General features: G+C 33.6%; 1 protein-coding gene across 4 annotated transcripts in view; it reads right to left on the bottom strand.

Annotated features, from left to right (window-relative positions):
• LOC150088979 (uncharacterized) overlaps window positions 1-24942 on the bottom strand; it is a 129743-nt gene that overhangs the window by 13068 nt on the left and 91733 nt on the right. For 3 of the 4 annotated variants that reach the window (XM_090369740.1, XM_090369743.1, XM_090369741.1), the window contains exons 8-11: window positions 17773-17823; window positions 17250-17347; window positions 14164-14293; window positions 1134-1235 (exon numbers count right to left, since the gene is read on the bottom strand). In XM_090369740.1, the coding sequence (XP_090225866.1) occupies window positions 1134-1235; window positions 14164-14293; window positions 17250-17347; window positions 17773-17823 (381 nt within the window). The remainder of the gene's footprint in view (window positions 1-1133; window positions 1236-14163; window positions 14294-17249; window positions 17348-17772; window positions 17824-24942) is intronic. The other variant, XM_090369742.1, reaches the window with a different exon arrangement.

The raw sequence follows: 24942 nt of genomic DNA, 5'->3' as shown, positions 1-24942 counted from the left end.
GCATAAGCTTGCTTTCTTGCATCAAATGCCTCTACTAATGCTAATGCTAATGACTAATTGGCACACCTAACACAAGGGTCTCCAACCTCATTGCAGAAATGAAGTTACATAGAATGGCAGGTCAATCAGGTGTGTTGTCTGTAAGGAGTCTCCAGTGAATACTGAGTACTAGAAGGTGCTATATCTAAGTATACCTCCTTGTACCCAATAACACCCAAAACACACCCCAGACTAGTGATTTGCATAATCAATTATATGCAAATTAGATAATTCCAAAACTGACAAGCGAGAAAAAAAAAACAGTTCTGTATGATCACTATTTTTTGTAGATTTTGTAACTGACTAATTTGCACATAATCGATTATGTGATTAATAATTGATTATTAATCACATAACTGATTATGTCAATCACTACTGACCCAGTACACCCAATTAGTGGCCATTGATGCTACTAATTCACTAAGATATTCCATTCAAAGGCAAATGATGTAGCAACTTTAAGTGAACTCTCAATGGAGCCAAGACATTTTTCATCATGTAAAACATTTTTGCTTGTTGATTAAGTTCTATCCTACCATGGCCTGTTGGGATAGAATTTAAACCCAAGGCTTTTCCTCACAGTGTAGAAATTGTTACCTGTAAGGATAAATCCCATCATTAATAGAGGAATTTCTGAAAGCTTCAACTGGTGCCAGGTTGAGATCTCAAACAGGGAACTGAATTTTTCCACTGATTTATTGTGAATTTCTGCTTTCAGCTCAAACACTCATTTCAATGATTTCCTATGGCCTTATCACAGAACTTCAGAATAACAAACATTCCTAAATTCTGTGTTCATGATAGTTAGTATTTCTTGAAATTGTCTATGATTCTTTTTGTCCACAAGAGCCTTTGTGAATTTGAAAACTACTTAAGAGTGCTTACTTATTTAGGAAGGTAAAGAAAGGAGCTGCCACCAATCCCACATTCATAATATAAAACTTGTCAAATACTTCGATTTATTCATGAATTCTGTGTTAATTCAAATAGACCATAAAAGTGAAGGATATGGGAGTACACAAACTGCTAACTAAAATTTTACACAATAATGGAATAATAAATTTTGGCCACTGAAAAATTAGCTATGAACTTACCACGTCCTCCACGCATTCCTCCTCGACCACCCTGGGGTGTATAAGACTGAGTTTTCCTTTGAGCCAATTGCACTGAAATCTTTTTACCATCAAAATCTTTACCTGAAAAAAAAAAAAAAAACCATGGCATGCCCTTAATGATGCTGACTGCAACATGTATGTTATATAATGAATACAAAGTAGAGCAGAATTGATATAAAAAACAAAATTGCTAACGAGCTATTCACTCAATACTGGTTTGCATTTAATTTTATAATGACAAGTGAATTTGAGTCAAAGTCAAACTTAATACAAAATTTAAGTTGGAAACTGAAAGGGTAGGTCAGGGATATTGATGGATACTAGTCATCGTTGTGTCCACAGGCCAATTTCCATGTTATGTAGTCTAAACATCCAGACTCGTGGTGGAACATGCCTTAAATTAGCTAACTGCATACAGCCCCAACAGTTATTAATCCATTTGAAAATGTGGTTGGGGGGGGGGGAACTAGGGGTCAGACTGTCACCCAACTTCACTATTAAAAATTCAACAATTTACCATTAAAGAGAAAAACAACTGAACTGTAGGCCAACAAGCAAACACCATTAGATTTAATTAAACTGTTGTTAGTCCCAAAATACACAATATAACATTGACATGCTGATTACCATATATGCCAGATAAGACAATCCAAGATTTTATATGGAGTTTTTTAAAAAAATTATTGCATATATTTGAAATGCAAATTTCACAAGTAAAAATATCATCTTCTCAGTTCAACAAGGACCAAAATGCTTTATAGCTACCCTGTTTACATAATCTCTGGCATAATTTAACACCTTCAATTTGTAGGTAGCTTGTACAAAAACCTCCCCTGTACCCATTTTGCCAGGACAAAAATTAAAACTACCATACTGCACAAAACACAAGCCACTAAAGATGTGACTTGTTAATTTACAGGGGTTATGTATATAAAGTGCTTAGCATCATAATACACAGCCATTTCTGAATAAACAGAAAATTTTTAAGGTGGCATCGTTTTAGGTTATATCTCATATTGTGAATACCTTCACAACGAGTTGCCATGATATTGCACTACTTCGAATAAGTAACGCTTCACCTAAGGAGAAGACTAGTGTTACTTATTCTCAGATAGGTACCACCACCCAGACAGCACTGTTTCAGGGCTATTTGGCCCTTCGTCAGTGAGTGGATAGGTACCCAAGTGATGCAATGATGGCAAAAACAGTTATGAAGTATAACTCCACAATATGAGAGATGCCTGATGGTGTATGATGTATTTAGACTAAGGCGCATTTAGGGCTAGAGCCTCAAGCTGCAAACAAATTTAGACTATGTATATAAAGTGCTTAGCATCATAATACACAGCCATTTCTGAATAAACAGAAAATTTTTAAGGTGGCATCGTTTTAGGTTACTCACTGACGAAGGGCCAAATAGCCCTGAAACAGTGCTGTCTGGGTGGTGGTACCTATCTGAGAATAAGTAACACTAGTCTTCTCCTTAGGTGAAGCGTTACTTATTCGAAGTAGTGCAATATCATGGCAACTCGTTGTGAAGGTATTCACAATATGAGATATAACCTAAAACGATGCCACCTTAAAAATTTTCTGTTTATTCAGAAATGGCTGTGTATTATGATGCTAAGCACTTTATATACATAGTCTAAATTTGTTTGCAGCTTGAGGCTCTAGCCCTAAATGCGCCTTAGTCTAAATTTACAGGGGTTACTAATTCCAGGAGGCCAGAGACAATGCAATTGTTTATGTGCACACGATTCTTTATTTTCTCAAAACTTACTTTTAAATTATAATTTAGAACAATGAATATGTACATTTTGTGAAATCCATTGTTTATGCCTTACTGAAGTTTTGCCATATGCAAATAATCATGCTTTTGAAAGACAATTACCAAAGAATAAATGACAATATAAAGATCTTACAATAAGACTTCACCACTCAGAATAATTCTACACACATGAAAACAGATGGATGGACAAAGGTGAAATGGATAGAAAAGGAGTATTGATGAAAAAAAAATTCACTTCTGGCGTTGGATCACAAAATCTCACATCATAGATAAAAAAAAAAAAAAAAAAAAACAGAATTGGCTGTAATTCTAGGGGGCATGACTTCTCAGCTTCAACCACTTGATCTCTGAACAAACCATTTAAAGAGAGGAGTGGAACCGTTGGACGATAAACACAGAAAGCCATGAATATACACCCAAGGGAGCACTGAAACGGCAAAGTATTCCACAGGTGTGCCAGTGGGTTAAAGATTCCTGGGACAAAGTAAAGAAGGAAATAGTACAGAACTCAAAAAAGTGTGGAATCAGCAATTTGTTAGACGGGACTGAAGACAATTTTTTCTACGAACATTTGAATGATGAAGATCAGAATGACAGTGAAACTAATTTTTGGTAGTGAGAATGAAAGCGAAGGTGACCATTCTGGATTTTAATTGATAATGACTCTTGGATTCAATTTTAAACTATTAAAATTCTTATAGTTAAAATTCTTTTAATTCTCAAATGTTTAAATATAGTTTTAGTATTATATACAAGAAAGTTTTATTATATGAAAGAATTATAACTATAAGAATTTTATCAATGTAAAATTCAATCCAAGAGTCATTATATAAAACAAGAAATTGTGATTTATTTCCACATTTTATTATTAAAATGGGGGAAATGTCTTGTACAGCAGAAAATAGTATTTATTGGGAGAATAGTCTGTGCCTCATACATTGAAAATAAGTTGGGTGAGCGACATAGTAATTCACAGCAATCCTTTCCAGAAGTAGGGATCCTCCACCCTGTCAAAATAAAGGCTGAGTTCTAGTGAGACGTGTAAGACCATAAATGGATGTGCTAAGCATAAGCAATGGTAACCAACCTTTTCCTGCAGAATGCCACATAATCACACTTGTCACCATAAGACACTTCAATCGAAAATAACAGAATGAAAAAAAGAAATCCAAACTTGAAGGACCCTGTATGAGAAACTGAAATCTGACAAGAAGCAACTTAAAAAAAGCATTCAATGTAGGGCTGCCAGACAGACATCACCAGGGAAAACTAACCCACAAGAACTGCAAACCATCAATTCATTATCAATCAATTTCTTTCAATATAAATATTCTACGCAATTACATCACGAAATATCTTCAAATGGTCAATGCCACACATACTTTACTGCCAACTGGATTTAAAGGTTTGTTAATGCTCACAGCAGAACAAATGTTGCCTTCACATTAAGTTTCTCTAGTAGAAACTACTTACAAATTTCTTGGAAGTAGTTAAACTGGTAGATTAACCTTTTTGCAATGAAATGACAACACCAAAAGTTAATCTGCCATTTACCCTGGACAGCAGTGAAATACTGGATAACTAAGGCAGTTCTGCTATGGGCATTATGACAATCACATGAATCATAATTAGAAGGATCCAATTCTCCTAACTTCACAAAATTTAATAATTTTTTGATTGCAATTCATTTATGATTACTAAGCACCTGTTTCAAAGCGTCAGCACAAAAATGTACATACATATAATAAATAACTTCTTTTAGTTACCTTAGAAATCAGTTGACCGTTTACATGGAATTTTGAAACAAGTTATATTATTAATGAAACAAGCCATGGGAGTGGAACAATTCCCAGCAATCAATAGCTCTTATTTCAATGAGAAATGTACCAGTAAACAATTGCATGTATCTCATGAAGGTGGGCCAAATTCATTTCTGGATAGAAGTACGATAATGGTACTATAATTTGAAAGAGCGGCAGAGGGGCAAAATTTTTGGTGTTGTTACTTAGGCCTTATCATGAAAAATATCTTTTACTGTTAGCAAAACAATTTATTCCCTGAAATCAATGGACTGTAAGTGGAACCTGGCTTGAGCATGACATCAATAAATAAGCTAAACAAACCAAGCTTTAGCACTCTTAGGAGCAAACCAATGTCTCTTGTCATAACAAATTTATATTATTGGAATTACATGAGAGTGCAAACCAAAGACCTACAAAGCCTTTAATCTGGCCATGCTCTATTATTCAATAAGTTCTGCTGCAAATGCAAGACTGCATTGACTGTGTCTTTACTCTGTCTCCTGGTAGTATGAATTATTTTAGTATAGTTGCAATGGTAGACAACTTGTGTTAATTACACAAAGCAGTGAAAATGGGCGAGAATAACAGAAAACACCACTGAAAATAATCAATGATGTAAACAAACATACTGAAATTACAAAAGAATTTGAAATTCTGCTCTCAGCAGCTTTACTATTTTATACATGTGTAAATAGTACAGAAATGTACTGACGGGCACTGCATCAACTTTAACACTAATTTATACTGTACGTTGCACTTCAGTGCCATAATACTGTATGCAATTCATAAGTACAATTAGCAATAATTTATTTTTTTACCTTTAAAAATATAATTATATTTTTATTTATTCTTCTATATATTCTGAGTAATCTCATGACCCGATACCACGTGTTAAATTTAGGCAAAATATGCACAAAAACACTATATGAAATACTTAATGTGAGTTTGTCTCAAGTATGGTTCCAGAATTATAATTAGGTAGCTAAGCAAAATGAATCTAAGAATAACAAATATTTTCTAACCAAAAAAATTGCTGTAGCAGTGCTAATAGCTGCAATGTCCAAAGAACCAATAATTTTTTTCATACAAGAAACGTCATAAACATCTAAAATTTTTCTGTAATCATTTCTGCTAGTTTATGTAAACTAGAGCCAAGCAAGTAATGAGGATCAGGTTTGGCAAATGTAGATAACAGTAACAGCATTCGCCATACAGTGCAAAGAACGCATATAGGCTGCACTAGAAGAGGGGAAAAAAAAAAAAAAATTGTGCAATTCCCTCCTCATATAGATAAGTATCCAGTTGACCTTCGAATTTATTCAAACTGTCAGTCTGAACTACCTGCAAGGACAACTTGTTCCAGCTATCAATGTCTCGCTGTCTAAAAGAAAACTTCCTACAATCCAATCTAAACCCATCCCTGTAATTTGAATTTATGACTGACCCCTAGTCCTGGAATTCTTCAGAACAGCAAGAATTCCACTTTCTTTTATTTTACTAACCCCTCTCAGAGCCTTATAAACCTCAATCAGGTCACCTCTGAGGTGAATGGTATAATTTATTTGTAGGTTACTATTCCCCAAATGCAAGACTTTACATTTAGCAGCATTAAAACATTGCTGCTACTTCTTTGATCATCTTTGAAGTCTGTTCAAGTCATCCTGAAGGAGTGCTGTTTGGCACTAATCATTAAGGTTTCTGCCAATCTATGTTATCCTCAAATTTTGACATCACGCCTTAAAATCCAAACATCCCTTCATCGATGTCATTTATGAAAACGAGAAACAGCAATGGTCAAAGAACCAATCCTTGAGGGAGGATCCCCCTCTTCTGACATTACATCAATCTGAAGAATACTCAGTAATCACAACTCTCTGCCTTCTGCCTAGCAGCCACCCAGCAATCCACCGTACAATCTTACCAGTAATAAGATTTCCCAACCTATTCAAGCCTATACAGCAACCTCTTATGAGGAATGGAGTCAAATGCTTTGCTAAAATCCAAATAAACCATGTCAAACTGTTCCCGAAATCCAGCTCATGAGTAACCGTGTAAAAATAGCCTATTAAGTTAGTTAGGCATGATTTACCTATACCAAACCCATGTTGCAAGTCCTTCCGAATGTCATATCTATCTAAATGTCCCTGGATTGCACCCAATCACTGCCCCTAAGATTTTTCCTATCACTGAAGCTTTTAAGTATTGGCAATACATTGCCACTACTCCAATTCAAAGATTGCCCTTATAATTAACCTCAGTGGTTCAATACTCTCTCTCTCTCGTGCTCTTCCTCAAAAATACAGGGTATGTGCCATCAAATGTGGGAAGCTTACTTGCTTCTATGCTCAAAAGTTTTTCCAATACAATCATGTCATTACATCACTAATTTCATATGGCTCAGACTCACTTGCATAGCCTATTCTCAGCACACAGTCTTTCGTCAATAAAGACAGCTGCAAAGTGCCTGTTCAATTCACTTGCAATGTCAGCTGAGTTATCTAAGACTTTTCCCGCACCCAGTGCACAAGGGTCCAATTTGACCTGTTGTTTTCTTTCTTGTATTCACATACATGAAAAATTCCCAATTCTTTGCCAACACTTTCTCATATGCAGCCTTGGCCCCTACCAATATTACCTATAAGAAGGCCTGAGCTTAAATTTTTCACAAACAGACAACACACTAGCTTCATGCATCTGCCACCCAGATGCACCTTTCTCCAATACTCTAACAGAAATTCTGTGAACATCATTTTTAAGCAATAAGATTAATTTTTCAAAGCAGATTCTCCTGGAATGTTTTGATTTATAACCCCCCCCCCTCAAAAACCACACGGCTTAACTTGCTGAAAGGAATATTGCTTCCTTTAAAGAGACCCTTTAAAATGTCACATTTATTTTCTCTCGAGACCTGGCAATTTTTTTGGTCACAATGCCATTTATACATGTTGGTTGACCTGCAATTATTATTTTTTTCGCTATGGAATATTCTTTTCACAAACAATACTACTGTCATCCACAGTAAAATCCTTTCTGTGATCAATGATCTAGAATGCTATGTAGTTTTGAAGTAAATTTGACATGAAAACTCCAACTGCCTATCCAGTAAGTTTCTATAGCAAAATTAAACTTTTATGATACACATACAAAGAATGCACTTTCATCTGTCACGGGAATTAAAACAAAATGCCATTGACATTTTCCCTGGCTAACTTTATTGAAATAGTGATGTTTACAATGACCAATTAAAATCACTTTAAGCTAAATTCTTGAAAAATTTACCAAATTAATGATACATGCAGCATTGATAGTAATATTCATGTTATATGGATTTGCATATACCAACATCTATTTGTGACAAACAGCTTGGCAAAATATTGATTAATAGTAGGTGTCTTGTGCAATGCATGAATATGGAAGGAATGAGTATCTATTAGTTATTGGAAGTCAGGTATGTTCAATCATTTTACACGTAGAAAATGTTAAATGCAAGGTTTAAGGCAAAATTAACGATGCAGAGTAGAGTAATGGTATTTACTTGTATTTGATTTCACATTCAGAGAATATACATAAGTATTGAGAGATTCTGTCAATTTAATGGAAAGAGTTGAGCACAACAATCAAATAGCAGTTAATTTTCAATCCCTGATTTAGAACCTTATACAATTCCAAGTTCACAATTACATAACATGAAATTTTAGAGTACATATATAAATAACATCAGACTGGTATAAGCAGATATGCTAGTTTTGACAATAGTAGCAACATCAGTTTCAGTAAAGAACTGGTTTTGTATCTGTTAATTATGCAGCTTAAATTTAATTAAGCACAATTGCCAAACAAGCGAAGATATAGACAAAAGCTGCATGTAAAAGGTTATATATAATGAAAGCCAGAAAAAATGTTCTGAGTGTAGGTATATTACAGAGGTGTTAGCAATTAGTTACCAAGGTCAACAAGACAATGTGCCAGAAATTCTAGTGTTCACTTCAACACTCTTCAATGCGAGTTAAAATATATCAAATGTATTGATTGAACTAACCATTCCACCATGATACTAATAACATTTATTGAGTGTAGAAAACAATTCGGGATTTTTAACACTCAGATAAAACAATACCCAAAACCAACACAAATTGTCCACTTGGAGCCTTAACATGTTTACCTTGGACCGTGTGTATGTGTGCACACATGCACAAGTGGGAACTGAAGCTTATACAGTGATGATATAGGTAACACTAGTCCTGCACAGAGCATCTCTCAACAATAACAGAATGAAATCACCTTCCTGCATTTTTGTAAATTGTGCAGCAATTTTACCTAACCCCCACCCAGAGTTCATCTGTTATTTCTATTAATCATAGAATTTTAAAATTTTATTTTAACTTAAATGGTTTTAATTTTGTTATATAGTGTTTTACATGTGTTCTACTTCTTGATTTGTGTTTGATTTAATTGGTGTTCTAATACACCGATTTCAAAGTCTTGTTTTCCCCATCAATTTTCCTCAAAAAAAAAAAAAAAAGAAGAAAAAGTGCTTTTATTTCTTATTTATATGTTTAATTTGCAATCTATATTAATCCCCCAATAAATTTATCAAATTTTAAGTTTTCTGATGTCCAATGCCTTCTCAAATATGTATTATTTTTTCTACTTCTGTCAACAGTACATCTTATTATAAATTCTATCAGGTTTCAAAGTTACCATTTGAAGTTAATACTGGCCCCAAGCAGTCCTCTTCCTGTGTACATGATTACATTTCTTTTAATTCATGCCTAAATATGTAGGTGTTCTAATTTTTTTCCCCTCTTTTCTAGCATAAATGATGGATTTTCACCTTCATAAAAGAATGGTGCTGCAATATTCCAAAAAAAAAAAAAAAAAAAAAAAATTTATAACAATAATAAGAAAATCTACATTTCACCACAAGAGGGACAAAATCACTCATGTAATTTTGACCTCTTATCAAGATCTTCATGCACAAGGCATTGTACTTCCTCAGTTGTTTGTGACCTATCATGCTACAGATAGGTCAGTTGCAAGCTGGCAAAGACTAATCAACAAAATACACTGACTTACGCTCTGTGGAAATTCCTTAAATGCTTATGCAGCACTTGCAACTAAGCGCATTGAATTTGACTGAAGCAAAAAAGAAATGTTCAATGGCCATGTAAATAGAATTATTTATTCAATTTTTTATTTCATGCACAGGAAAAATTACAAAAATTTCAAAATTATAAAAAGACAGAGGAGACAGGCATAACACCAGCAAGTTTTACCTTTCAAGCATCATTGAAAGAATTAACTCTCCAGCTGATAAGCAAGCCACTGTGCAAGTTGAGGGCTGTGGAGATTTAGAAGGGGTTTTTTCCAGCACATCACAAAATTTCTCTGCAGCTGCAGAATCGGTACTGGTGACTTCACTGCATACTTCAATGTTTTGGAAACCAGCATGATGCCCAAACCTGTAAACTACCCGTTGCTTGCCACGAACTTGGCTTAGGGTTCAACGTACTTATCCTTAATATCTTCATAAATACTTCTTGCTTTTCCGTGAATGGCAATTGGACTCAGGGGCACTTGCTTCTGAATCTGATATTATTAATAGCTTTTCCATCTTTGATATAGCACCGAAATGCCATTTTGTGATCACCCTTGATCTTAAATACATTGATCCTTTATAACACTTTCTTTTATACGTGCACTTATCCTTTAAAATAGTATTCACTGTTGAAGCTGGGAATCTAAAAATCAATTTTTAGTTTCCTAGCACTGCCACCACTTCCACTTTCTGTTGGCCCCTTTCCCTTCATCATTGTAATAAGTAAATAGGAACGAAGAGAAGATTGTGAAAATCTCCATAGAATTCCAGTTATTGGCATTATCGCAATTGCAATAAGATAGTTTCTACCCACTTATAATAGTTTGTGCTAACAGAAAAGCACAATAAATTGGAAAGTGCAAATTGTTTCATGTTAGTGACACTGAGAAATGTGTTTTAGAAAAATATCACAAAGGCATTCAAATTGATTCTTATAATGGAACATATAATAACGATGAAAGTGCAGTGCAATTTCCATTATAAAAATAAGCTTTTATTTATTTTATTAGAGAATTAAAAAAAAAAAAAAAAAAAAACACATGTTATTAAGTTTACACTACGATATTCTCACGACAGCTCTATTTATTTGGGATGCAAAATCCACCTCCACGATTTTAAGTTTGTACAGGCCAGCAAAAACTCACGCAAAGTCAAATTCCCATAAGTTGAATATTACTTAAGCCGGGGAATGCCTGTATATATTCACAGAGAATACTTCAAGCTGTTTTCAACATCTGACAAACTATGTTAAAAAGTTCCATAAACTAAAATTTCAATGTTGGCAATCTTGTCTCAAGATGGATATATATAGATTCAGCACCAACAGTACATTCTGGAATGCTTTCATAGGTCATTTGGAATCACACCAAACATAAGTTTTAAATAACCACCCTTAATTTGAGGTGCTGGCCACCTTGTTTTTTTAGGAGGGTCAAAGGAAATAAAAAAACCCAGAAAGACATTAACACACACACACACACAGAGAGAGTAAGTAGGCAAAAAATTCAGTACACTGCATATTCAACCTAGCAACAGAATTGGGAATCATTATCACATAGCAAAAAAATAAAAAAATAAACAGATCAGAATAAAGAACATCAAATGGAATGGGGAGCAACTGGAAATGGTGAAATATGCATAAATATATAAAAATCATTGAGACAAACAAGTCACCTGCAATGAGAACTTCACAAAAAAGGAAGATAGAGAATTTATTTATGCAGCAAAATAAAAACCATACAATTACCAGAAATAGAGAAATACAGAAAACAATTCAGTGAAATTATTCCACAAAAACATTGAAATGATTTCAATCCAGTGTGATGGGCCAAGGTAGCCTGTACACAGAGCCAGTTAATTTTTTTGTCAATAACAGTTATACACTTACCTGACACCAGTAGAGAGGTTATAAGTTCCTATCCAGGAGAGGGAAAAAAAAAAAAAAAAATCCAGAATCCGAAAAACACAGGCATAGAAGAAAGGTATATATAAAAAGGCCCCAAGAGTAATTTCATAAACTAGATTGCAGTATCACAGTGTTCTTGGTGGAGTACTTTCGAGTCACAAACTCTTAATTATAATGGATAACAACAAAATGCATCAGATTTAATATTGGAACTCATTAGTGGTTTGGTAGAAATTCACAACCACCAAACCTGCAATGTGGCCATCTGAAATCCAGAGCTTACATCACACCTACAATGCATATGCAAGACCTCGAGAAATGGATATATGCCTTCTGAAACACCAGTGATGCCACCATACTGCGTAGGAGCGAGCCCAAATTGCATCTTGCCACTGTGCCATGCATTAATATCATTATCATTTATTATTTTATCATGTATAATGAAAGTTGCTGTTTGAACATGTCACAACTGCATTTCTATACCTCAGCTTTTGAACCTGGCGTGTTCTGGATTTTGGTCCAATCGCACGTACAACTGTGAATAGTCCCATTGCAGGAATTGTAATTGTATATGAACTCTGCAATCAAGTTTTCTATGCTATTATAGAGTTAGTATTTGTAATATAGGTAGGTTACAAGCACTGCAATCTAACTTATTGGATAACACATGGGCCCTTTCCTATATACACCCTTCCTTCCCAACAACTGTAGAATCACTGTTCCCAAAATTCACTTGGAGAGGGACTTACTTCTCCATATATAAGCCACAAATATTGTTTAACTTTCCTTGTTTATGGGAAAGAATAACACTATCAGAAATAAAGCACCACATTGAGAGATCTATGCCAATCGAGGGATTAGTATAGATCTCACAACATAATGCTTATTTTGGTGTAGTAATGCAATTCTTCACAGAATAAATTAGCTATTATTAGTATCATGGTAGAGTGTAATTTAACCAGTATACTTAATATCTTCTTCCTGATCAACAGTGAGCCAGATCAGAGTCTATAATTTTGTTAGTGGATATCAGACAGTAATCCAGGTTTTGCTGGATGTATTTTACTAGACATCTGTTAATCATCATGACCTAAGGAGAAAAACAACTGATGGATCAAGGTCAAATTATACGGGTAAGGGCAGATGCACACAGAGTGGGCAAGCCTAGTGAATGATCTTGGACTACCAATTGTTTCTCCTTAGTATATATGAAGAACTTTCATGCAAATTTTCCAGATGGCACAGCGTTGATCAAAACTTCGAGTACCCATTATTGCATCAACTACTAAAGGCTTTTCATCACGATACATTAATGAATGATATGCGTACAGTTGTCTATTTCCATATCAGCAAAACAGAATTTTTCCCTTTTGCACATATTTTTTGTTTAGGAATATACCTCACCAGTGGATTAGTTAACATGAACTAGTAAAACTCCCACCATACTTTCCAGACTGATTACAACTGATTTTTTTCAGCAGGGGAAACAGAAGAGAAGAGAGGGAAAGAGGAAAGAAAAAAAAAAAACCCGCATACAACACACAAGTCCATTTCGGCACTACTGTGAACCCTTTGTGGACTTATACAATGCATGTAGAAGCTGATAACCATTCTGAACATGTATAACAGAGCCTTTTATGAACTTCCAGGTGTTAAGTGTGGATTAGTACTAGCTCCTGCTGTCTGGATCATCATTCTTTGATCAGCCATCACCGTATTAACCAATGAAGACTTTCCCTAACAATAGATGTGAGGTAGCACTGCACTACAATATTTATGGACAATGTTGTGGACCCATCATCCACATTAAAAATGTACAGTTTGGCCCCATATTACTATAGTTTATGTGGACAGATGCAATTCCTACCTCCTCCAGAATCAATTTCTTTCTGTGGGGATGCAGTAAAACTGCAGAGCATGGCATGAGACCAACAACATACTGCTGATATATGAAAGCCTATTTTTGCACCAATCCTGTTGGAGTGATACAAAAATAGGCAAAAATGTAACTATTCTAAATGCACAAGTTGGGACTTTTGTGGACTGGGCCTTCCAATATAATGAGACTTTAATGTCAAATTTATCTTCATAGGCATTAAAATTGCTTCACATTTTTAAAACTGCTATCAGTGTTGAGTCCAACTCAGTGATGACAACTGAACAAAGTGAAAAGGATCAAATTCATGAAGAATTTTATTTCTTCACAACTTTCATAATGGAGCTAGTATATTCTGCCCAACAGCATATTTAACAGTTCCAGGTTTCAAAGGCTTGTTCTGTTATTCTCAGTTCAAATGATAGAGAAATATTCTTAAAACTTCAAAGATTTCATAGTAAATAGGAATTGTATTTTTAAATATACAAAGATAATTAATGCCCATCAAAAATATTTACAAAATTCTTGGGTAACAAACCATTAAACCAATTGATTGCTGATGTCGCAGTAGGAGGATCATCATAGGTTACAGTTGCCTCTCCTTTCCCCTTTCCTGAGGATTTATCTTTATAAATCCAAATTTTCTGTTTTCCCGATCTCTTGTCATTCTGAAAATAAAGATTCAAGACATGCTTTAATGGTACAGATTAGCAAATCTAAAATTACACTCACCTAACTTAACCTGAGAATTGGAAACTTAACTTTTGTCTGAAGACAAACCACTTGGAAAGGAATGTTGTTCAGAAGCCTAATATGTACCTTTGAGAATAGCTATAACTAGGTTGAAACCTCATTACTATTATGCACTCATAACTGTACAATTAGGTAATAGACAGATCTTTGCCTCAGACAATTTTCAATTTCTCTGTACAAAAATATTAATGGGTAGAAAACTAGGCCATTATAGTTGGGCAATCAAGGTAAGCAGTCACAAGATCTTTTTCAAAAGAAAAATGAGGGTTGAAGTTGTCTACATTTTTAGCATGTTAAATGCAAACATCAAAATGCAGAGAAGAGAAGCTAACATTAAGATTTAAGTTTCATAAAATTATAGATGGTTGGTTTTGGTAAGTGGCAAAGTAGACTATTTCTTGACCACAGTTTAAACGACACACAAAAAAACGTATATCAAAAATTCTGTGCAAAAAAAAAAAAAAAAAGCTGCCAGGGTACACTGCCCCCATATCAAGTAAATGGATGGCAAAAGCAAACATGAAAACTGCCTGGAAAGTTATAAATTGCAGGGTAATGTTTCTAAGAAACATTGATATCAACGAACAATAACTCATATTTAATAAAAATATCATATTTGCTAATTACATTATACTTTACTTAAAACTAACCACATTCTGAATATTAATTTTTTATGACTTCCTTTGTTTTGCTCTGGAGAAATCAACTTCTCTCCCTATCCCATAAAGTTCAATACTTGAAGAATAACATCCAGTATTATTTAAAAAAAGAAAAGATTACATTTTTCTGGCATAACGTTTGTCTAAATTTCATCCAAAGTTTTTCTTTTCTTTTGGCATTTAATCTGAGTCACTCACCTGTGTGTTATAGATTTCAGACAATTAGTTTAGCAGAGTTTAATTCTGGAAGTTGTAGCTGAAATGTTTTCTATAATAGGAGAAATCATAGAAATTTTAAATGCAGAACAGAATGGCAAAGATCTAGAACAGGGGTAACCAAACTTAATCATCCTGGAAGCTGTACAAGATAATTTTCAGATTTGAGAGATGCAAGCCTTTGCTATGTGTAGAGGTAACTTAATAAATTTCACATAAGCAGTAAAAATTTACTTTTCAGTTTGAGCCATTTCAAAATCAAGTAATAACTTCAGTTTAGCATGATATGAAAAATTATACAAGTCTCGACCTAAACATTTACACAATAATCTGCACGCACAAAACAAGTTCTATCATGGAATTTTAATTTACATGGCTGCAATTATTGTTCAATGTTATTTCTCTGAAATGAATTGTGATGAATGATTTATGAAATTAATACAGAATTTGGCCTTATATGATGTAAAAATCAATGATAAATACTATGAAAAAAGGCAGGTAGGGGAGAATGCTGCCTATATTTATCACTTCACTAGCATCCCCTTTATCGGAACAGTGTAACAGTGTGTGTGTGTGTGTATATATATATATAAAATATTTTTTTTTTAAATCAAGGCATGCAGATGAAGTCTTCAGATGTACTCCAATGCTAAAAATACCCAAAGCTTGAAAAGTGTTTTTTTTAGGAAGACAGAACTTCAAGGCAAGAAAGAGAAAGAAATTCTAGAGAACAAGGTCAAGGGAATAAGCTGGATACAGCAATATTTCTAACCCACATTTGTGGGCACACCTCACTGAAGTATGTGAGAGCAGGTGTACACCTTTTGACAGCCTTCCCATCTTTTTTTTCTGTTACAGCAACATATAACTTGATAAAGTTGGAATAATATTTTATTCCAACCACTAGCACAGCTCTTCTGAAGGTAATCTGTTACTATCACACTATTATCAAAGTTTCTCCATGGTTAGCAGTTGTGGGAGAAAAAACCCAACAACAACCCCATTTGCATTAACTGACATTTCATGTGCACATTGGGCCCTTTTCCTGAAACCCCATCTAGCATACATTTCATTCATGCAACTGTTGATGGGTGATGTACTTCACAGAAGCTACACTAATTTGGAGTTCTGCAGCTAGTTCTTTGATGCTAATATGGCAATATTCCATGATTAATGCCTCATTTTTTGCAATGCTCTTCTGTTACAGCAATTGCTTGGCATCCTGGAATTTCTTCATTATTTACTGACATTTGAATTGTTTACACCAACACTGGGCAGCCTTCTCCATAAACAGTGAAAATTTCTTCATGGATTATTCTGGGCTTACAGAAAAAGGAACAAAATCACCGATCTGTATTCTGCTTTATCCACTGTGACACACCACTTCAGTATATGTGCAAAAAAAAAAAAAAGCAAGCCAAACCACAAGATATCAAACAAAAATTTCTTTGGTGCAGACTGAAAATTAAGCACATTGCTTTAAATTTTAAATGCAAAAAACCTGCCACATGCATGAATAACAAAGTTACAGACAGCCCCTACCTTATGAGCATAAATTTTGAAAACTGAATAACACAACACACTTCGTACTTTTAATTCTATGAACAAGGGATGTCATTTTTGCTGTTGTTGACAGGCCACATGCTGACAAGTTCAGCATTTTAAACACGCAGTTAATAGTGGAGGTGGACAAATGGAAAATTAAGCATATTTGTGAACAATGAAAGTTTAATACAACCTTAAGTTATGACCTACATTATAAAATTACGATAAAATGGTGCAACTGATCACGCTCAACAATTAAGTGATTTAGCACAACATCAATAAAATCATTTGCATAATGCTGTACACATCAAGAAATATGAAATTTCATAAAACAAATTCAAGGCACCAAGATTTATAATGTTCATGGAGTACAATAAAGAAAAGAACAGTTAAAGCAAGGACTGCCTGTATGAGAAATATTTTTTATGAGAAAGAAAAACAACATACGTACTTTTATCACTCCAATAGCTCCAAAAAAATCAGATAACTGTTGTTCATTGACATCTTCTGGTAATCCAGAAACAAAGATTGTATCCTGTATTTCTTCACCTAAAATTAAAATATACAATTTCCTTTGCTACAATGAATGCAAGAGAACAATGCAATCTCGCACTGCACACTAAAATCAACAAAACATTTGGAATTAAAAATCATATTTAACATAAGATTAAAACAAAATTGTTAACTTCAAGCCAGACTGAGTGTTTTGACTGAATGACAGCAATAAAAATCAAGTATACTGGTTAAATTACACACTCCACCACGATACTAATAACTATTTTATTCTGTGAAGAATTACATTACAACACCAGAATAAGCATTACGTTATGGGATCTATACCAATCCCTTGGTGACATGCAACACTACTCACAAGTGCCACAAAAAAAAAAAAAAAAAAAAAAAAAAAAAAAAGAAAGAAAAAAAAGTAAAAAATAAAATAAAATGAATTCAGTTATGCAAGCTTAAATACTTACCCCCATATTGACCGCCACCACCATTATACTGATTGAATCCTCCTCTTCCACCTGCCAGAAAAAGAATTTTTAGCAAAGCAAAGATGCTTTACTAACTACAATTTCATAACATTTGGTTGTGAATGTATTGTATAGTGTACTTTCATGTACGGACAAATGTTACCATACCCACGAAACCTACGTCACTCCATGTTTGAGTACAGTGAGAAAAATCTAAGGGGGATTCTTGTCGTTTTACGTTCACAGTTCTTATCACAAGCTTGTTGATAGAATTTAGTTAAACTCAGCTACTATTCCAACCCATTAATTATACATAACTTATTCATTTGCTCATTATGACTAACTTTAACAAAGTTTGTCCAAACAAGTAATTTTATTCCCTTCTCGCTAGTCAACATATTTATTCAATTTTGTCTTCTTCCAGGTGCATTAAACATTAATTTTCATTATTAGAAAAATTGCCAACTAAAACTATGTTTTTGTTTTACACCAACCAAATTACTCTAAACTCTTTACAACCTTGGTTTTTTTTTTTTTTTTTGTGCCAACCTATTTGGGAACAAATAAATGGCTACATACTATGTTGATAAACCAAAGATTTCAATGTATGCTTCAGTTATACTTGAACCCAACCAATATACCAACTTTAACTCCAGTGAATGTAACTATATCTAAGAAATGAATACCCTTGACATATCAAATCAATAGATGAGGTTTTCTGAAGTAATCTGACCCACTACAGTATTAAATTGTATGATTAGCATGGACAATGAAGGATAACAGTAATCCTCAAATTTTACTTGCAATTATTCACCAAGGACTTCAAGCATCATTCTTCTTCTGATTTAGTTCAGTATATTTAAACTGCATGTGTGTGTATATTACATACACACCACACCTTTACAAGTTTTTAAAACCTGCACTACTTCCACAAGTAAGCAGAAACTATTATTTCTGAAGTTTCAAGGCTGCATTCTGGATTTTAAACCCCCTTCAGTACTATTTGATAAGCAAATACAGCTACCTTATATACAAATCTTAATGATATACTGCACCTCAATCCCTACTACTGCTGCCGTGCAATGTTGTATGTATTGTGTTGTCTGTCCCACTTTTCTGTGTGTGTAAAAAAGCATTATAAGAAAACATAAAAACAAAAAACAGAGGGCATGTTTAAATTCCATAATTCACTTCATATAATTCTATAACAAGTGGTAAAATTTAGTGCTGGTGCAGAAAATTATTATATAAGCTAATATAATTTGCAAATAATTAAGCACATACTGAATAAATAAACACCTTATAAATTCCTTTAAAAATAATTACCTTTTGAAATTGCATAAGTAACCACAAAAATGAATCATAACCATGCAAGAGGGGTTAATGAGTCAAGCCTGAAATGCCTAACCCTATGCTAGTAATGTACCCACCCCTTTTCAAACAGATCTTTTAATTTTAAAAAAGGTATACATGTTCTTTTAATAATAATACAAAAAATAATTAAATTCCATTTAAAAAGAGATCATGGAAAACAATTCTCTTATTAAAAAGAGAAAAAAATTTAAAATTTAGCAGCTATTAGGTAGGCCAAGAAACTATATGACGTACAGACTCTCAAACACAAAACAGTACAATATATAAAAAAAAAGGGGGGGACAAAGAAGAAAGAGCATTACATTAAGAAATGCAAAGAAAGTTTAAGATGAATCTGATATTTTTTACATAGTGCATCACTTGTAGCTATGACATCCAACAGCTACTACAATTGACAAAATATTTTCACCTCCTTTTTGATTTTTACATACATAATAAAAAGTGAACCACAGATGATATGGTTGGGAGAGGCAGAGGAACTCCACTACAATCACAATGATAAAAGCAGAAAGAACTTTTTTAGGAGTGCCGTCTCCCAATCCATAAACAAACCTGAAATAAGAATGTCCCCGTACAATACTTTGGCAAACCAGATCCAGTTGGAAGAATTTACAGAAGATGGAAAATAAAACACATGTGAATGGTTCATAGATTGATACAGAGAAACATGTAGACTTGCAGCCTGTTTAGAGCAGCAACCTCCAAAAGTGTGCTGCTGCTGCTGCAGGTGGTAACATATACTGTGTATTAAGCATACATATGAAATATATTTTTTAGTGTTAGAGTTTAAAAATCTGACATACCCTTGGTTTAGTGGGTTCAATTCTAAACACCACTTAATCAAGTGGTGTTTAGAATTGAACTAAACACCACTTAAGTGCATAGTTGCAGTTACAACAAAAAACTTTAAAAAAAAGTAAATGTACAGTCAATCAATTTGAACTGACTGCAACTCCTGACCCACTGTACAATTTCACATTTATTATGAAAATGCCAAAGGAGATGGGAATAAAATCGCAAAAAAAAAAAAAAAAAAAACACAACACAACACCATAAGTGCAAAGTTAAAATATAAATTACATCATAAGTGCAAGTTAAAATATAAAATAATGTGGGCTGTGTTCATATTACAGCATGCAATTACTCCCAAGCACATTTTTAAAAATGCAACTAACTACACGTTAAAATTTCAAAAAGAGTAGCAAGTGCTTCTGCATTTGTGAATTTCAAACCTTCAAACGGAGGTGACATAACCCAAGCATGGTACTAAGTACTATTGGTTCTAACACCTCTCGTGTTTGGGATTTTCATAAAAAAAAAAAAAAAAAAAAAAAAAGTTACTAAAAACATTTCAAAGCATTCTTTAGTTGAGAACATTAAAAAAGAAACAGAAATAAAGCCAAATGAATGTGGCAAGTAGAACTAATTAAAAAAGGATTATAATATTAAGGGCAATGCACCAAATCACTTACTGTAATGGTAGATTTGTGCTTCTTAAAATTTGAGGATAGCTAATAAGCAGTATAACCAAATTTCATTCAAGGAAGAGAGCAGAATTTCAACAGAAAAAAGGGACTATAGCAACATGCAAATACTATTCAAATTATAAAACTGGTAGCAGGAAAATTAGCACTGGACTTTTCGTGACCATTATGGAATACAAGTGACAACCTCTTTTTTTAACTATGCTGTTTGACAAGATCTATTTCAATGTTCATTAATTCAATGAACAGATGTTTTTAAACTTAACTTATCAAACATGTGAAAGAAGTTACTTCATTTACAATATAAAATTCTCTTTATGTATAATTTATTTGAAATTATTTTATACCAATAAATATAACATAGATTAAGAAATATTGAAAATGATTTATGGACCAACTCTGGGAATATCAACCTATTCAAGACTATGCCTGAAGGTACTATTTACTGAAGTTCAGTATAATAAACAAATGAACTTAGACTGGTTCTCAATGAAAAAATACTTACCAGTGAACGGCACTTGGAACTGTCTGTTTTCATCTCTATTTTTTTGTTTCTTGCCTTTTGATGTACCTGCCATCATAATTACAATTACTGCTTATGAAAGGGAGGGAGGTTGGCGGCAGGAACAATAAACTAACTAATACGCAATGAAGGATCAAAAAGTTCCAGGGCTGAACATGTTAAAAATATCTGAACAAATAACTTATTCATTTTTAACGTAGAATTTTTAAGAGTTCATGGCATTTAGGTTACATACACAAAAGGTTTACTTTTAGCTATTGTTGATGGTAAGTAAATTATATTTATTATTTTGCTTTTTGTTAAAGAAATCATCCCCAGCCTGTAAAATTGATTGTTGAAGTATACGATGAAAAGCCAAGTGGTTGAATATTTGAATGTTACTAATGTTTTAAAGGTGGCTACAATATCACTGAGGATGATGCAAGGCATGGGAGATCTTTCACGTCAGTACAATGAATTTGTCTCCCATATTATTCAAGCCAATCATCAAATAACTGGGGGGGGGGGGGGGGAAATTGATCAACAGGCTAGAGTTATTTCAAGAATTTTATATTAGGAGATTATAATGTTACTAATTCAATGTACTTGGAAATCATTAAGCATTGATGTCCACCCTGTCAACATCCTTCATATTCATGAGTTCACACTCAAAAGAAGTTCATTTCCCCCACATACTGACGACAACATTAATAGGCAATGATTTTCTGGCGAAGAAAAATAATGGCAGTTAAAAAAAAATCTGCAATTATAAACTTATGGAAGAAATGTCCAAATAGTGCAAAGTCATTATTTTAAAAACTTAGACATAATTATCTGTAAATATATTTGTTTAAATAAGAATTTTCCTGGAACTTTTTGATCCTACTTCCTATAATTAATTTTTAGAGGCTTTCATGGTGCAAGTCTAAACTTGAACTCACTACTGGGCTACAAAGGCCATACCTGCTGAATTACAGTGGAACACCAATATTTTGCCATTTTTTGTGGTGACATTTAACTTATATTTTGGGAACTAGGTGTTTTTTTTTTTTTTAAAAAAACACCAATAAAGGAACAATAATACTATATGAATTCTATGGTGAAACATTGTTTCAATGAAAAATTCATATAGGATCACGAAGAGTATCACTAAAGCATGTCATTTTTTTAAAACCCAATTCCACCACACATCATAGATAGCATGATAAAATTAAAGATCTGTGACTGACAGCTCTCCATAGCCATTCTATCTTCAGTATTTTGCAGTTAGTACCTGTGAAGAATCCTTCCACAATGATGGGAAAACAACAGTGTTCCATCAGAACCTAGTAGACAGACTTACATCCAAAAGTGAATTTCAAACTAATATACAGATAGGGATAATATATTAACTAATATACTATTTCAAAAACATTTAACGTTTACTTTTGAATTTCTAAATTATTTCTGGCTAGCTTAAAAGGCATAAAATAAATTTAGCCATTAAGTCCTAAATAACTTAATGACCATCTGGCCTACAGGATACACATGAATGCAACACCATATAACTGGTAAAGTAATGGAATCAACAGATTGAAGAGGGATATTAGAGAGAGAGAGAGAGAGAGAAAAAAAAGTTAATGCCTAGAACACTAATTACAGATACTTTTAACTATACCTTTTAAAACTTAACCATACTGTTCTTACTGTACTTCATTCAATGCCAGAATCTGTTGTTCTATTACTTTTGTCAATTTACATAAAGCTGATCAACATATATATATATATATTGTAAACTTGCTGATGGGATTTAGTACTCAAATACAGGATGAATTTAAGACACTGATGTTAAGGCTTGAGAAACTGAAGAACACAGTTTTCATGGGAAAGCAACTGATCAAGAAATAAACTAAGATAAATTGAAACATCTGCCAATAGCATGCTCGGAACAACAAGATTTACACTATGCAATGCCGAAAAATTTACAAAAAGACATTTCAAAGTATAATGCTGGAATGATTGGAGATTTTAATGACAAAAATAATGAATTTTCTCAATGGCACAGCTAAATCTATTAAAGCATTTAAACTTGATTACTTTGCCCATGCACTACTATAGGTAAAACAGTTAAGTATTTCAAAACCTAAGTCCAGGACACATGCATACCATCAACTCATTGACAACAGGTCCCAACCTCAAGTTACTTTGGAAGAGAAATTCACAAATCACACTGGTATAAAAGTTGATACCCAAGTTCACGAAACAATGTGTTAAAAAAAAAAAAAAAAATATCACAGCATACACCTTTGGTAAGAAACAATTTTAAATACCTATAAAGAAGTGAACCAGAATAGATAACTATCAAAGAGTACCAAAAATATATTTGATTACCAGTGAACTTTGAGAAATTCAAACAATAAACAAATTGAAATTAATATAAACCCAACACAACTGAGAATGTAGTCCTTGAAAAGAAGTAAAAAGATACTGATGAATAATATCGAAATCAACATTTTAACAATAGCAGGCAATCCTTCTCTAACTTTGATTGATCTCCACCAACCATGCATACTTGCAAGCTCGTAACAGTATGCTAATTGTAGAACGCTAATTATGAATGTTATTAACCACAGTACTTAGTCTTTGTCCAAAGAACAAATCTAGACTATTAACAAAAACTGAGGATATGACAAAGGCAAAATCTACTGGAGGCAAGTCAAGGTCTTTGACTGCCTTGCTTTTAATGATTAATATTAACACAGTCATTGAAACTCACTGTACTGTGACAGTGGATGCATTAGGGTTTGTGAATACCACACAATACTGGATTTGTATTTTTGTAGGTAGTAATTATTAATAAAAGAGCAATGAGTGAAAATAAACTGTCAATAATAAATGATCAGTGGTATCATATTCCAACTAAAGGGCAACAAGCACCCCTTTAAATATTTGGAAATTGTCTAAGAGAATAAATCTTTCACACATTCAGTGCTATATGAAGCAATTAGCTATGGCAGTCTGTTTTGCTAATAAGAAATGTTCTCTTGAGCAAAAGGTAACAAGATATTTATAACGGGAAATTCGAAATTAGCAATTCTGTAAGACATAACGAATAAAAGCCATGGTCTTGTAGTTTTCACTGCTGCTTGTAACACCTAAATGTGATTGTCACCAGTCACCAAATAAAGGTCCTAACCACGCCTTTTCTTTCAGGTATTCCATGATCACAGGCAACCAATTCTGTTCAACTAGTGTAAACTTATGATAAAACGAATTCTTAACAAAACTGCTCTGATAAATCCAACATGACAGTTAAGTTGTATGCACATGCTGAGTGATACCAGGAATGTATGTGGCTATCATTCTGTACAAGAGAGAGAGAACACATACAGAATTGCCCTATAGGTTTGAGGGACACTACCAGGCTTTTAGAGAGGAAAATTTCATGCCTTGCTAATAAATAAGGCATTGTAAATGGCTTCTTAAAATAGATTGCCGTTACTTGAAAATCAATGCCCATACAGGTGTTTCTTCATATTTCTAGAGGAAATAACCACTGGAGACCAAATCGTGGCTGTGTGTACATGTGAAGGGGGTGGGGAAGAGGTTTCATTTTGAATGTTCATCTTCTTTCAATGTACAGATCAATGCCAAAGCCATTTCCCCACTTACTATTCACAGTACAGTACAGTAGTAACAATGCCTATATAGGGACTGTATGCAAATTCACACACAAAATATACAAATGTGCTCATGGATGACCATAACATGAAATGATGCTAACGAGAAAGAGTGTAACATGGTGATACATCGGTTTAGTGTACCTAAGCG

This window comes from Mastigoproctus giganteus, chromosome 3 (assembly GCF_048544385.1).
Source record: "Mastigoproctus giganteus isolate SK-2022 chromosome 3, ASM4854438v1, whole genome shotgun sequence".
Classification (NCBI taxonomy): domain Eukaryota; kingdom Metazoa; phylum Arthropoda; class Arachnida; order Uropygi; family Thelyphonidae; genus Mastigoproctus; species Mastigoproctus giganteus.
The sequence above is the reverse complement of the archived record's forward strand: the minus strand, read 5'-3'. Positions and strand labels throughout refer to the sequence as shown.